The following is a 15,314-nucleotide window of genomic DNA, read 5'->3' on the forward strand; positions in this document are numbered from 1 at the left end:
CGGGGTCACGTGCCGCGCGCGGGGTGGAGGGTGGAGGGCGCGGGCGGCCGGTCGCTGCTGCGGGTGGGCTGCGCCGCCCGCGCGGTCTCGAGCGGGCAGCAGTTGGGGGGCAGGCCAGGTCTGCGCACCGGCAGGTAGGAAGCGGAGGCGGGCTCGTGGGCGGGCCAGGGTGTCATCGAGGCCGGGTGCGGGGGGAGCAGAGCGGGGGGTGACCCCTCACGGCTGGAGCGTCCCCACGAGGGCGCGCGGCCCGGGAGTGACCCCTGACCCGTCCCGGGCGTGTGGGCCTCTCTCGGGTCCTCGGGAGTCTCGACGGTTCCCTGCGCCTCCCGGGTCGCTGACGGGGCCCGGAGGAGGGCACCGGGCGGGGCTTCCAGCATCCCGGACCGGTAGTCACTGGACGATTGATTAGGACGGCAGCGGGGGTCACGCCCCTGCTCCTCCCGCTTTGACCGGACCGGGCCGTGGCCCCGATGGCTGCTGTTAGAGCTCCAAACCCTGAAAAGGCGACTGTAGTTACAGTGACAGACTCCAGAAGGTTCCAAAGTTAACTCCAGATTCCGATCGGTAGTCGTACGGAGTTCTCTGGTGTTTACCAGAGGACGGGATGTTGCTTTCTGCTCCTTAGGTTACGTTAGCCCCCCCCCAGCTCGTGCTGCTTCTTCGTGTGTCTGCGTGATCGCTTACGAACTTCCCTCTTACACCTACTTCCCGCGCCCCATCCCACAAATCTTTTCTTCCTGTTCTTTTCCATAGCATTGTAAGCTCTTGAGCTCTTTTAAATGTGCCCCAAGTGTCTTTGCTTTTGTACTTGTTGTTTCCCTTCTTGTCCTGGAGGATCCATCTTCCATCACATGAGTTCCCTCACCTTGACCTGCCTGCCACTCTGGCCTCCAGGTGTTGGGCTGGTGCCTACACATTAATGACCTGTTGAGTAATCTAAATTCCGCCTTGAAGTGGAACTCCTTCTCCCTTCAAAACCTGCTTTTCTTCCTGTGTTTCTCCAAATCATCCACATTTAAATCCTTATCCCACTTGCTCAACAACATTTCTGTGCACTTGATAGCTTGATATGTGCCAGTCACTAAGACCATTGGTATATAATGGTGAGCAAGTAAGTCAGGAGCAAGTAATTCTGAGACTTGAACTCAAGGCCTGGGAGCTGTCCCTTAGCTTTTTCACTCTACCCCTTGAGCCACAGCTCCACCTTCCAGCTTTCTGCTGGTTAAAGTAAGCGTCTCACTGGTCACAATAGCTAAACGGTGGGATTAGCCAAGGTGCCTACAACAGATAAAGAAGATAGTGTACATTTATGTCAAGGAAGATTTCTCCGCCATAGAGAAAACTGAACTTGTCATTTGCACAAAAATGAATGGAACTGGTGAACATGCTGAGGGAGAGGAAGCCAAGCTCAAAAAGCCAAATGCCCTGTATTTTTGCCTATATGTGGAAGCTAGACCTGAAAGGCACATAGACATAGAGTGAGATGAGAGAGACATATATACATACAGAAGTGTAGACACACTCAAGACATGATTCTAACTATAGGATTACATAGGGGAATGAAGGGAAGCAAAGAAAGATGGATTGAGAATGAATAATTTCAAAAATAAAGTGCAACTGTGTGTGGATGGCATAAGGAACATACTGACAGCTGTTGATCAATAGGGGATTGGGAGGTGGGGAAAGAGAAAAGAACACATGGGTATTCTGAGAAAACATAGTACATGCGTGTCTGAAGTAGCATAATGAAGCCCCATGGTGCAATTAAAAAACCAAAAAATGAATGACACAAAAGTGAAACAGACAGGCTTGAGGGCCAGCCAGCTGAGGGGAGAGCCTAACAAAGGTGGATGGGGGGGTGGGGTGGAGTGGGACTAGTCCAAGTAGTTTATTTGCATGTAGGAAGAAAGAACAAAGGAAATGGTTTTAAGGAGGGGGAGGGGGATGTGAAGAGTGATAGAGGGGATGAGGTTTATATGGCTACATTGTAGGCATATGTGAAAATGTCGCAAGGAAGCCCCCCACCACCAAATGTATGCTAGTAAAAAATAAAATATTGGCAAGGATATGGAGCTGGAGCCCTCATACATCTGCTTTGCTGGTAGCATTGTACTAGATACAGTTGCAATGGAAAAATAGTTATCAAAAAGTTAAACATGTATCTTCCCTATGATCCAGCAGTTCCACTCCTGGGCATTTACTGAAGAGATAGGAAAAGATACAAAAATACCTATAAGGGGCTGGGAAGGTGGCTCAGTGGTAGAGCGCTTGCCTTGCATGCCTGAGGCCCTGGGTTCGATTCCTCAGCACCACATAAGCAAAAAGAAAAAAGCTGGAAGTGGTGCTATGGCTCAAGTGGTAGAGCGCTAGCCTTGAGCTGAAGAGCTGAGGGACAGCGCCCAGGCCCAGAGTTCAGGCCCCACGACCGGACCCAAAAAAAAAAAAACAAAAAAAAAACCTATAAAATGTGCATAGCAGTATAGAACAGGCAAAATACTGGTGGTCCCCCAAAGATGCCCATGCTCTAGTGGCTGAAACCTGTGATTATGCTATGTGGCAAAAAGGACTTTGCAGCTGGAATTAGTTTACAGACACTAAGTAGGGAGAATGTAGGATAATTACATTCCCTTACAATAGAATAGCAAAGAGAAACAGACATGGCCACTGGGAAAGGACAAGCTATTGGTTCTGAGATGTAGGCCTACTCTCAAAGACCCCAGAGGAAGGATCTAGGAGGTAACAGTGGCCTCAGACCAGCTAGGAAATAAGGGCCTCAGTCCAATACCTGAATGGAATTGAATTCTGCCAGAGACTTGAAGGAACAAAACTGAATGAACCTAGAAATAAGGTTTCACAAAGAAAATCAGCCCTGCCAACACCTTGGTTTCAATCTTGTAGTAGAGAAGGTAAATCTAGAGTACTGTCTAGGAAGCTGCATATTATCAAATACCTCTACAGATAATCTCTGGGTGACATTTTGATAGTACTTTTATACATTATTCATTAATAACATATATATAATGTGATATATAGATGACTTATATATTTATAAATATAGATTAGATCTTTCTATTGAGCCTACATTGCTTATTAAGCCATCTTCCATGAATAATAAGAACCTTAATCTCAACATGTTAAAATAGGGAATTCATCCTTTGTGACAAGTCCATTTTTTTCCATTATTACCTTTCTATGGCAGATTTTATCCATGCATACTCAGGAATTCAAGTCAGAAATGGAGTCATATTTAGCTCTTCTCACTTACCCATTCTCCTCTATTTTTGGGGGGTCGGTTATGGGGCTTGAACTCTGGGCTTGGGCACTGTCCCTACACTCTTCTGCTCAAGGCGAGTGCTCTACCACTTGAGCCACAGCACCACTTCCAGTTTTCTAGTGGTTTATTGGAGATAAGAGTCTCACAGGGGCTGGGAATGTGGCTCAGTGGTAGAGCGCTTGCCTTGCATGCATGAGGCACTGGGTTCGATTCCTCAGCACCACATAAGCAAAAAGAAAAAAGCTGGAAGTGGTGCTGTGGCTCAAGTGGTAGAGCGCTAGCCTTGAGCTGAAGAGCTGAGGGACAGCACCCAGGCCCAGAGTTCAGGCCCTATGACCAGACTCCCCCCCCCCCCAAATAAAGTCTCACAGACTTTCCTGCCCAGGCTGGCTTTGAACCCGATCCTCTTATCTCAGCCTCCTGAGTAGCTAGGATTACAGGCGTGAGGTACCAGCGTCCTGCTAAGATATTAATATCTCTCATAAACACTGATGCAACAAAATACTAAAAAGTCAAATCCAGCAGTATGAAATGAATACTTACGTTCACATAAACCCTGGTAGTCAAATATCTATAGCTGCCTTCTTCATGATCACTAAAAACTGGAAACAACTCAGATAACCCTCAGCAGGAGGGTATACAGACCAGTATATTTGCTCAATGGAAAGGAACCAGTCAGTCAAAAGAATAAACTGATACATATAAAAACACAAGTGAGTTTAGTGTATTTTTCTAAGTAAAGGAAGCTGGACTGGGCTAGGTTCTGTAGAATCCTGTTGACGTGACATTTTTCACAAAGGAGAAAACCATGAGGACAGGACCCGTGGCTGGACTACAGCGACACAAAACATTTGATAAAACATTTTTATCTTGAGTATGTTTGTTCATACTCTTGGATCTGTACATTTAAAAGGCTGAATATTGTTCAGATAATATTATTTCCTACTATCTAAATCATTCCCTTAAGTGAAAATTATCACCACATTTTCCATCCTGAACTTGAGAGAGAACATGGAATGCTGTTTTTTCCCATTTAAGACAGGTTTATTTTAGCAGCTCAGTTTTAGTATATTTAACTTTCTGTCCTGCATAGGTGGATGTACATTAAAACCTTACAGTTGACATCCTCATTTGCTCTTTGCTGCTACCTGGCCTGGAACAGAAACAAAGCATGCTTGGAGGAAGCTTGACAGCATGTAACTGCTCAACAGAACTTTACTTCGATTCAGACTTTTGTGCCTGGTTTTCCTCTTGCTCTTTCTCAAATCCTGAACAGACAAGGGATGTTCCCTTGGGATACTGGGCACAGCACTTGCGTAGTTGTTGGATGGCAGCCTGACACTTTGTTTCCATGTAGTTGTTGGCCTGTAAACACTTCTGGATTTCACAGGCTTGTTTCTGGCATGGATCCTTTTGTGACATATTGTGAAAATGAATATAATGTTTCTTGGGCTAATGATTCTACTTCACGAATAGCTAAGCTACAAGTTCTCGGTCTTCCACCCTGGTCCACTCAAGCTGAGATCACGAGGCAAGCCAAGGACTGGCCAAGGAGCATCTGGGCCAAAGTTGCTGGAGACTCGAGATTCAGGGGCTGTGACTTGGAAATAAAACAAAATAAGATAAAAATCGTAACTTTTTTCGACTGACTTTTCAGAGTGCCCCTGGTTCAAGGGCTGGGGTTTGTGCCAGTGTTGTAAGGTTGTCCCCGAAGCAGTGGGCCACCCACAGCCCTCCTTGGTGGGTGAGTAGAACAATAGTGCTGTAATGTGGAGGAGAGAAGTCTCACATAACATGTGGCTTGATGCCCTCCTTCCTTCCCTTTCTTTCCTCCTCCTATACATAGGTCCACTAACTAAAAGAGACGTGTGTGTGTGTGTGTGTGTGTGTGTGTGTGTCCACTAACTAAAAGAGACGTGTGTGTGTGTCCACTAACTAAAAGAGACGTTTGTGTGTGTGTGTGTGTGTGTGTGTGTGTGTGTGTGTGTGTGTGTGTGTGTGTGTGTGTTGTGAGGCTTGAAATCAGGGCCTGGGCACTGTCCCCAAGCTTTTGTGTTCAAGACTAGCACCCTACCAGTTGAGCCACAACTCTACTTCCAGCTTTTGGGGGTATTGTAGGTAAGAGTCTCAGACCTTCCTGCTCAGTCTGGCTTTGAACTATAATCCTCAGATTTCAGCCTCCTGAGTATCTAGGATTATAGGCGTGAACCACTAGTGCCTAGCTCAGAGACCACATTTTTAAGAAATGCTTACAGATTTTGTCAGGAATGACCTGTTCAAGAGAATATAAGCAGCTCTGCTAACTCCTTCCCTACACATGAAGTGCTTCAGGTAAAATGTAATAGAAGTTTTCAGAGGAAGAAAAGAGGACAGAGTCATGACACTGAGGGGAATGTTGAGGAAACTATAGAGCTCTCAGAACGTTTTTGTTCTTACCGTGCATGTAAATCTAACATCAGCTTTAGCTTTAACTGTGCATCTGATGGTTTTGAAGAACCACAACTTCAAGGACATAGAGGTCAGGAAATTTCCTCTTTCTAGACTAATTGAAAGGAGCAGGAAAATGTGGAAATTGGGATTCTAAACCCATTTCATTGTGAGGTTGAATTCACCATGTCCTCATGGTTCTTGGAATCCAACATTTTGGAAACAATTTGGTGTGGCAGAGATAAAATTTGAAACTTCTCTGTAGGCCAGAGCACAAAGAATATTCTTGTGTTTTGATATCTGATGTACTTAAAAACAAAACAAAACAAAAACCCTAGAGATGTACGTACATGAATCTGACACTTGCGGAGATTTGAGAATCATAAACTTACAGGGAAAGTTCTATGAGAAACATACTGCAATCACTTAGCCAACTAGTGTAGCCTGAGAAAAGCCAAGGCCCAGGGAAGGACCCTATTGGAAAAGTAATGTATTAATAGTTTAGTGGAGGCCCCTGCAGAGCCAGGCTTTAAGGCCTGTGAAGGCCGGAGGCTCTGCTGACATTTACATGTCTCATGTTCTTGTCCCTGATGGTCAGTAAATATTTCCTGAATGAATAATGAGGAAGGGTGTTCCTAGAGGTGAGAATAAAGCCAGAAGTCAGGGTGTCATCGGAGTTAGAGAGGGAGAGAGCAACCCATAAAGGAGATTTGGGAAAGGCCTTGCGTGCGGTCAGCGGCTCTCATAGCCCGTGTTAGGGTCGAAGGAGCAATGCATTCATTTACTCTGCATTTTTAGCACAGCATTCTCCAAGAACCAAACAAGTCTGTATACAACTTTGCCTTGGTTTTCTGAGCACTTACTTTGTTTCAGTCTTGATTTAATTTTCACAAGTATTTAAGTCTCACAGACAAGTAATAGCAACATATTAAACAAGAAAATTTAAGAGAATGACCTTTAAAACAGTAACCTTTACAAGTTTACCTGTTGCTCAAATAATTTGCTTAGTCACCAGTTGATGGATGGAATCACAATTAAACAATGTAAAAGCTCATGCAAGTAACTTTCCCCAACCTGGGTAAAGCTGCTAGAAACTTTTAGTATGTTAAACCAAGGGACTATTTCTCATATCATCCCTTCAAGCATCGTCCTTCCTTTCCTTTGTAGTAAAAAGTCTCAGTCTCCAAAGACAATCTGATAGGATTCTAGAATTCTGAGTTGTTATAGAAATGACTGCATCATATTTAGAGCAGCTTTGCTTAGCTGATGAATTCACTGACGACAGGTCTTTGGAATGGGATGCCAACACTTAAATTTAAAAAATTCTGAAACAATGTCCTGCGCTACCCTGAAGGAGTTAGAGAAAAGCTAAATACCTCCATGAGATGTAAATGGGTTCTCCAGCATCTCTTCATGTTTGCAGGACAACAATTGTAGGGCATATTTGTGGGCATATCCATCCCACAGGCCACCTGAGGCCTGCAGAATCATTTATTTCCTGACATGATAGAAATGTAAGCATCTCCGTGGCTGTCTGTAGCCCAGCTACTTGTATTCTAATTTTGTATAGCCCTTTATTATAAATATTCCAACGGGGGGGGGGGAGGGGGAGACTGGGAAGGTGGTTTAGTGGTAGAGCGCTTGCCTTGCATGCATGAGGCCAAGTGGTAGCGCGCTAGCCCAGGCCCAGAGTTCAGGCCCCACGACTGGACCCAAAAAAATAAATAAATAAATAAATATTCCAACGGCCCTTGACAGAAAAACATTCCCTCTCCCTGCATAGGACCTTCAGTCATCAAGGATAAATATGTATTATATATGCTTGTGTGTATGAAAAGGTGTATCTTATATTCTTATTAAGAATTTAAATGTCTATATTGGTATTCTGATTATTAACCTATATTTTTCTAGCTTCCAATTAACTAACTTTCATGATTGGATGCAATTGGAGTAACAATAATTAAAGCACCCAGTAATTTATTCTCATAAATCTATTTTTTTATTTTTATTTTTGTTTTTCTTTGTGGGGCTTGAACTCTGGGCCTGGGCACTGTCCCTGAGCTCTTCAGCTCAAGGCAAGTGCTTTACCACTTGAGCCGCAGCGCCATTTCTGGTTTTCTGGTGATTAGTTGGAGATAAGAGTCTTGGGGAATTTCCTGCCTGGGCTGGCTTTGAACCACGATCCTGAGATCTCAGCTTCCTGAGTAGCTAGGATTATAGGCATGAACCACCAATGCCCAGTTGTTTTTTTTTTTTTTAAGGAGAAATTTTGTTTTAATTGAAACCTTTTTCTTGAAAAAAATCTAACTCTGTAGAAATCACTGGGATGATCACATGTTCTTATAATTCAGAGAAGCACTTGCAATTAGACGCGCATTCAGGTTGTTCCTGTTCCCCTGTCTGTGCAGGATGTCCGTGGGCGCTTGTTGTGTCCTGTGTTGCAGAAGAATAGGGACCTCTGCTCCCCTGCCAAAAAGCCACACAACATACTGGAAAGATATCCGTGAGTACAGCTTAATTATAACATTTTCTAAGAGAGACAGTGATGGAATTATGTGTACATTTCCAGGCCCCATTGGACCACAAAAACTTAACCCTATGGTAAGTTCTCCTTTTTTTTTTTTTTTTTTTAATATCAGTTGTGGGGTCTGAACTCCAAGTCTGGGCGCTGTCCCTCAGCTCTTCAGCTCAAGGCCTAGCGCTCTCCACTTGAGCCACAGCACCACTTCTGACTTTTTTTTGCTTATGTGGTGCTGAGGAATCGAACCCAGGGCCTCATGCATACAAGGCAAGCACTCTACCACTGAGCCACCTGCTAAACCCTCTATACTAGTGGTTTACCTTAAATTTCTAAGCCGGGAGCCAGACATGATTGTTTTTCTTGGAAGTTCTTTCTTCTCCCATTTTTTCCTGTCAAATTCGTACTTATAAATGTAAATATCACTGCATTCTTATTAAGCTTTTGCAAAACAGGGTAAGGTGTCATACATCTCTGTCAGGTTCTAGAAATAGTGAGCGAGCAAGGGGTAAACTATGACTCTTTTCTTCCCGCTGATTGTGGGGCTTGAACTCAGAGCTTGGGTGCTGTCCCTGAGCTCTTTTGCTCAAAGTTAGCACTCTGCCACTTTGAGTCACAGCACCACTTTGTCTTTTTTATGGAGCTTGTGATCTGCCTCATCTACCCCAGACTGTGGCCATGCCTCTCTCAAGAAACTTCTCTGGAACTCTCAGCCAGGTTAGATCTGTCACTTGTCATTCAATAGAGTCCAGATATGGCTTGGTTCATTATCTGGTATCTCCCATGAACTCTGAACTCCATGAGGGCAGTGTCTTGTTCATCCCTGGTTCTATTACTGTTGTCGGTGCCATACAGAGGCTCTTCAAATCATATTTGGTGAATGGAAGAATGGGATAACTGCCTGTTCTAAGCTCTGTTGTCTGTATTTATAAAATGAGAGTATGGGTTGATAACAATAGATTATATTAATAATCAGAATTTTTACCCAAATACATATGAAAGACACTGTTGCCTATTTCCTGACACATTTTTGAAAATAAATTTCATCCCATTGGCTTTTTCTTTCTTTTTTGCAGGAAATATAATAAAATTGACTGGATCCCTTATTTTAGGGTAAGTGTCTTCTGCTGACTATTTCTTGGCTTCATTATATTATCCAAAATCTCAAGGAAGTGACCCCTAGGTAGCCGGGAGTAGCTAAAGGATGCGGGTTTAATGACTGGTTCTCCTACTTCAGGTTATTTTGATCCAGACACTCTGCTTTCTGAGGAATGCTTTTCTGGGCCCAAATGTGCACTGGGGATTTTACCCTCTGATTATTCTGTTGATGTGAAGGGTCACACACTACTGCCTTCCATCAGCCTCCTGGAGTCACAGCTTGTGCTAGGAAAGTCTACCTCATTACAGCACCGCAGAGCTGTCCTGAAAGAAAATTGAGGCACTCAGAGAAAACATATTGACATCTGTTGTATTTGTGCAGTGACCCTATTTCTAGTAACTAGTTTTCATTCTTTATTCCTTTCTGAGTGAGGATAAGTATGTGAAGTATATATCTAACACTACTATATTTGCTAACACTTGGTTTCACTAGTATAAATATAAAATCAACTCATACATTTTATCCAACTCCATGCATTTCTTCATGACATTGTAATGTAAGGCAAAGCATATTTAGATGACTTCTCTGGGCAAAGAGTAAACATGTGCCTTCCACACACCCTCTACCCCCCGCTGGTTGTGTGGAGCTGAACTCAGGGCCTGGGCACTGTCCCTGAGTTCTTTCTCTCAAGACTAACACTCTTCCACTTTGAGCCACAGTGCCACTTCAGCTTTCTGGTGGTTAATCGGAGATAAGAGTTTCACAGACGTTCCTGCCCAGGCTTGTTTGGAACTGTGATCCTCATATCTCAGCTTTCTGAGAAGACAGAATTGCAGATGTAAGCTACCAGCACCTGGTTATGTCTCACTTTTTTTTTTTGTTGGTTGTAGGGCCTGAACTCTGGGCCTGGGCACTGTCCCTCAGCTCTTCAGCTCAAGGCTAGCGCTCTACCACTTGAGCCACAGTGCCATTTCTGGCTTTTCTGCTTATGTGGTGCTGAGGAATCGAACCCAGGGCCTCATACATGCAAGGCAAGCACTCTATCATTGAGCCACCTTCCCAGCCCCATGTTTCACATTTTAAGCAGACTTTAAATATACTTCTTAGAAAAGGAGAAATTGACATGCTGCTGATGTTACAATTAATTGGCTAATCTTACTGAGAAAAAGTTTGATACTATCTCTTTTTTTTTTTTTAATTTTTTTTGGGGTCCAGTCCTGGGGCCTGAACTCTGGGCCTGGGCTCTGTCCCTCAGCTCTTAAGCTCAAGGCTAGCGCTCTACCACTTGAGTCACAGCGCCACTTCCAGCTTTTTTTTTCTGCTTATGTGGTGCTGAGGAATCAAACCCAGGGCCTCATGCATGCAAGGCAAGCACTCTATCACTGAGCTACCTTCCCAGCCCCTTGATACTATCTTTATAGTTGGCCAATATACGTACTGTCAGAAAGTATCTAATTCTGCTTCTAGATAAGTATGTAAAAGAACATTTACACCTGTATACAATATAGATTTGTAATAGGATTATTTACAGTTGACTCAAAGTAGAACCATCGTAAATGTCTGTTAGAGTGAGTAACTAAGCTCTGATATATTGATATGGTGAGTGAATCACTTACAAATAAAAATAAAAATTCAGGAGCTACCTTTAATGCAATAGCATGGATATGACACAAACAAAAGACTGAGCCAAAGAATACATCTAGGGTGACTGCACTGATACAAAATTGTATAATGTGCACATGTGATGGTAAAACTGTAAGAGGAGCAAGGCCATTACTATAATTACTGTTAGACTAGAGAGGATGAGTGAGGCCGGGGGCCGGTGGCTCATGCCTGTAATCCTAGCTACTCAGGAGGCTGAGATCTGAGGATCTCGGTTCAAAGCCAGTCCAGATAGGAAAGTTGTGAGACTCTTATCTCCAATAAACCACTAGAAAACCGAAAGTAGCGCTGTAGCTCAAGGGGTAGAATGCTTGCCTTGAGCTGAAGAGCGCAGGGACCGCACCCAAGCCCAGAGTTCAAGGCCCACGACCGACCCCCCCCCAAAAAAAGAGAGAGGATGAGTGAGGACCTTGAAAAGCTGCACTATGGGCCTCTGTGCACTCTTAATGCTCTGTTTCTTGCCTGGATATGATCATGCTGCTGTTTGCTATTATTTTAAACAGAGGTGTGTGTGTGTATATGTGTGTGTGTGTGTGTGTGTGTGTGCGCGCACATGTGTAAGCATCCTTTGCACATTATTGTATGTTACATTTTACAATAAGAAAGGAGTTTACTATGAAAAGCTCTTAGGCGACATTTGGGTCCTCAATTTATGATGAATATTCTGTTTCTTCTTTAAGAGGTTCTTTATGCTTTACATATGAAGTTCTGGCTCTGAAGAAGTCATTGACATTAGATACTGAAGTGGTAGAAAAAGAAAAAATGAAGTCATATATATATGTGCATACAGCTCCTTTAAACAAACCAGAAAATCATGGTAAGTTTATTGTAAAAGAAGCTCATCTTTCTGAAAAAGAAAAAACAGAAGCTAGTTATTGAATTGAAAAATAAGACTCTTTAAAACACAGTATTAATGTCATAACTAACTCAAAGAAATCCCAAGCACATTCCTAAAGCATTAATGGATGATCACATTTTGGATTTCTGTATTTTACAAACTGCAACTGTCCTAGAATGCCCAGAACCAGGGGCTGGCTGAAAATGGAATTCTTCTCATTGATGTCTGTCCAAAAACCATGATTTTGTCATTTAGCTCAAAGATATTTCTGCTTTACAGGAGTAATTCATGCAAACCAAACTTGAGATGGATTCATAAACATGAATACCAGCTTATTGCCATAATCTGTCACAATCAGTGTCTTCACTAGTTAGAACATTCCCTTTCTCAATATTGAGGTCGCACATATGAACAAGACATTTTAGAGCAGAGGTGGGTATTTTCATCAGCTATGGGTGGCTGACTCACCGCACTTGACTGCCAGCTGTCTGCTCCTATGACCGCCAACTTGTGCCTGCTCCCATACTGCCACAATAATCAGTTTGTATTTATTCTTCTAGTACCTGCTTGTATTTCAGCCTGTCTTTGTAATTCTAGTCATGTGGATTATTGTTACATCTTTTTAATAGCTTTATTAAAAGTACATATTTGGCTCATACCTGTAATCCCACCCACTGAGGAAGCTGAGACTGGGAGAATTATGGCTCACAGACCAGCAAGGGCAAAAAATTGTGAGGTCCTCTATCAACCAATAGAAAGCTGGGTATGGTGGCATATACCTGGTGTCCTAGTTATGTGGGAAGCCTCAATAAAAGGAATGCTATCCAGGCCAGCCTAGGCATAAAAGAGACCATATCTCAACAACAAAAGAAAAAAGGACCAGAGTGTGGCTCAAGGGATAGAACACCTGTCTAGCAAGTATGAGGCCCTAAGTTCAAATCCCTAGTACCACCAAGAAAAAGGGCAAGAGGGAGAGAGAGAAAGGAAGAGGAAGGGAAGTGAGGGACCGAGAAAGAGAGAGATAGGTGGAAACAAGGAAAAAAGCAAAGGAATCTTTAAAAAGTATTGTCACGGTTTTATGAAACTTTGCTATCATTTTAGGGATTGTCTGGCAGGCAAGAAAAGAACTTCACAAAGCAGTAAGAAAAGTATTAGCAGCATCAGCCAAGATATTACGGAATCCATTTGCTGGTAAGTCTCAGAAGGTAACTTTAATCCTCAGCAGAATCTAGAAGTAACTTAAATGACCAATCTAAGAATTTTTAATGTCTTATAGTAATACTCTTAATATCTATGGGAAGTTAACCAGCATTAGTCTCTTGAGCTGTATTTAGTTTTAAGGGCTTATTTTTAGACCGGTTTCTTTCATCTTTGAGTGATAGATAATAAATATTGAGCTTAAATATTTTCTAATACATTCAGAAAATTTACTCAATCTTTCACATAAGGAGACTATTATGTCTACAGTCTATAGTATACAACTATTAAAAAAAAAAAAAAGCTGACCGGATCCCTTTAAAAAGCTGGCATGAAGAGTAGGTGGGCAAATTTTCTAGAATCAAAGAGATTAAAGAGATTTGATCAAATCATGTTTTTAAATAGTCTGTAGAGGTATTTCTGAGTAAAATATGAATAGGATTTAACTGGATTTTAGATGATTTGTTAATACTCTTGGGTGTGATAATTACACTGATTATATGTAAGACAACACAGAGTTGTTCTGAGGAATGCAGGTTGAGCCATGAAAGGGTAAAATGTCATTAGGTCTGCAGCTTCCTTTCATATCTTTTGCACTTACATGCCTATAGATGAAGTAAATATGGCAGAATGACAATTATTGGATGGAGACGTGATAAGCATTTGGTTGCTAGTACGTTGTCTTTCCAACTTTTTGTGTATTCTATTTCTTTTAAAATACAATTTTTTTTAGGGAGAAAGAAAAAAAGACCCTATCTAGAGAAAGATAACATAATATATAAAGCAAAAGCACATACACAGCCAGGTGCCCGTGGTTCACACTTGTAATCCTAGCTACTCAGGAGGCTGTGATCTGAGGAGTGTGGTTTGAAACCAGCCTGAACAGGAAAGACCATGAAACTCTTACGCCCCATAAACTACTCAGAAAAAGTCAGAGGTTGTGCTGTGGCTTACAGTAGTAGAGACTAAACTTGAGCAAAAGCTCAGGGACAGTGACCAGGCCCTGAGTTCAAGGCCCCAGGACTGGCAAAACAACAATAACAAGCAAAAAAACCCCATATATACATAATAGAGCCAGTATGAACAAGGAATCTGCTAGAGATAAGATCAAGCATACTGGTTATTACCAATATCTACCTATGGATTTAAATTGCTATTGTAGGCCCAAATATTTATAAATCACCTGAAATGAAGGATAAAAAGACTCCTTTCACTGCTTATTTGTCATGTTCTTGGATCGTCTTCTTTCGCAGGCACCTTTAGCACAGTTGACTTAGAAGACCATGAGTGCGCCATGTGGCTACTCCTGAGGAAGAGCCAGGCAGACGACAGGACCACACGACTGGAGGCCGTGCAGGACATGTCCGACACCCACCACTGGCACGGTAATGAGCCGCGGAGCCGTGCGCCTCAGCTAGCTCTTGATGTCTCATGTAAGAGAAGGGATGAGACTAAGGAAAGGAAATAAGTCACAGTCTTGATATGTATTAAAAACTCGTCCAGAAATTTGAGAAGCAGCTCCAGGTTTGTTTAGTAAGAGCAGCTTCAAAACTGAGGCATGTGTATATATATTTATGTAACTTTCTACCAAAAAGAATTTTTATTTCCTCCAGAGAAGCTCATTAATTCTAGTGTTTTGCTTTCATTTTCTTTTGGCTCCCACTAATGAAATATGTTTAATTGCTTGATGTACTATATTCGGTTATATTTTCTTTCACTCTAAGTTTACCTGGCTCTAATACTGATCATTAGCTAAGTATGTGGAAAACATGCATATACATGTTTTTAAGGAGTATATTAAAATACTTTTAAAATACGTCAGTGAAAATAAAAATATTTTAAAGGACTTTTTTAAAATATTTAGTTGTATTTTAAAATCTTAGCTTTTCGGTTAAAGTACTTGAATAAAAGCTGCTCTAATTTTAGTACTTGCTCTAAACTGTAATTTTTTAGTGGAATCTTCATCTTGTAAAACTAATTGATAGAACTAAGAGCATAGCTTAGTGGTAGAGCACTTGCCTAGTATGTGTGAGGCCCTGGGTTAGATCTCACAATGGAAAGATAAAAGGTCAACATTAGAAAAGAATTTTTAATTTTATTGTTTTTGCTAGGACTAGGGCCTGAACTCAGGGCCTGGGCACTGTCCTTGAGTGTCTGTGTACAAGGCTAGCACTCTACCACTTGATCCACAGCGCCACTTCTGGCTTTTTCTGAATAGTTTATTGGGGATAAGAGTCTCATGGACTTTCCTGCCCAGGCTGGCTTCCAACTGTGATCATCGATCTCAGCCTCCTGA

At 42.3% G+C, this 15,314-nt stretch overlaps 2 protein-coding genes across 4 annotated transcripts in view; one reads left to right on the forward strand and one right to left on the reverse strand.

The window, feature by feature from the left end:
- Nucleotides 1-35: 35 nt before the first annotated feature.
- The window catches only part of Serac1 (serine active site containing 1), a 36,885-nt gene continuing 21,606 nt past the window's right edge, over nt 36-15,314 (forward strand). Inside the window, exons 1-6 of one of the 3 annotated variants that reach the window (XM_070010388.1) lie at nt 36-134; nt 8,113-8,207; nt 9,299-9,335; nt 11,664-11,800; nt 12,923-13,012; nt 14,272-14,403. In XM_070010388.1, the coding sequence (XP_069866489.1) occupies nt 8,114-8,207; nt 9,299-9,335; nt 11,664-11,800; nt 12,923-13,012; nt 14,272-14,403 (490 nt within the window). In that variant the 5' untranslated portion in view covers nt 36-134; nt 8,113. Of the gene's footprint in view, nt 135-7,017; nt 7,219-8,112; nt 8,208-9,298; nt 9,336-10,236; nt 10,353-11,663; nt 11,801-12,922; nt 13,013-14,271; nt 14,404-15,314 lie in introns of those variants that run through there. The other 2 variants (XM_070010387.1, XM_070010389.1) reach the window with 2 other exon arrangements.
- Nucleotides 4,235-6,877, reverse strand: LOC138819509 (cx9C motif-containing protein 4-like). The gene is made up of 2 exons (XM_070011044.1): nt 6,689-6,877; nt 4,235-4,877 (listed from the first exon to the last, which is right to left on the reverse strand). Exon 2 carries the CDS (start codon nt 4,697-4,699, stop codon nt 4,493-4,495), a length of 207 nt encoding a protein of 68 aa, XP_069867145.1. The 5' UTR covers nt 4,700-4,877; nt 6,689-6,877; the 3' UTR covers nt 4,235-4,492.

This window comes from Dipodomys merriami, unplaced genomic scaffold (assembly GCF_024711535.1).
Source record: "Dipodomys merriami isolate MVZ:Mamm:240054 unplaced genomic scaffold, mDipMer1.0.p SCAF_8, whole genome shotgun sequence".
Taxonomy (NCBI): Eukaryota; Metazoa; Chordata; class Mammalia; order Rodentia; family Heteromyidae; genus Dipodomys; species Dipodomys merriami.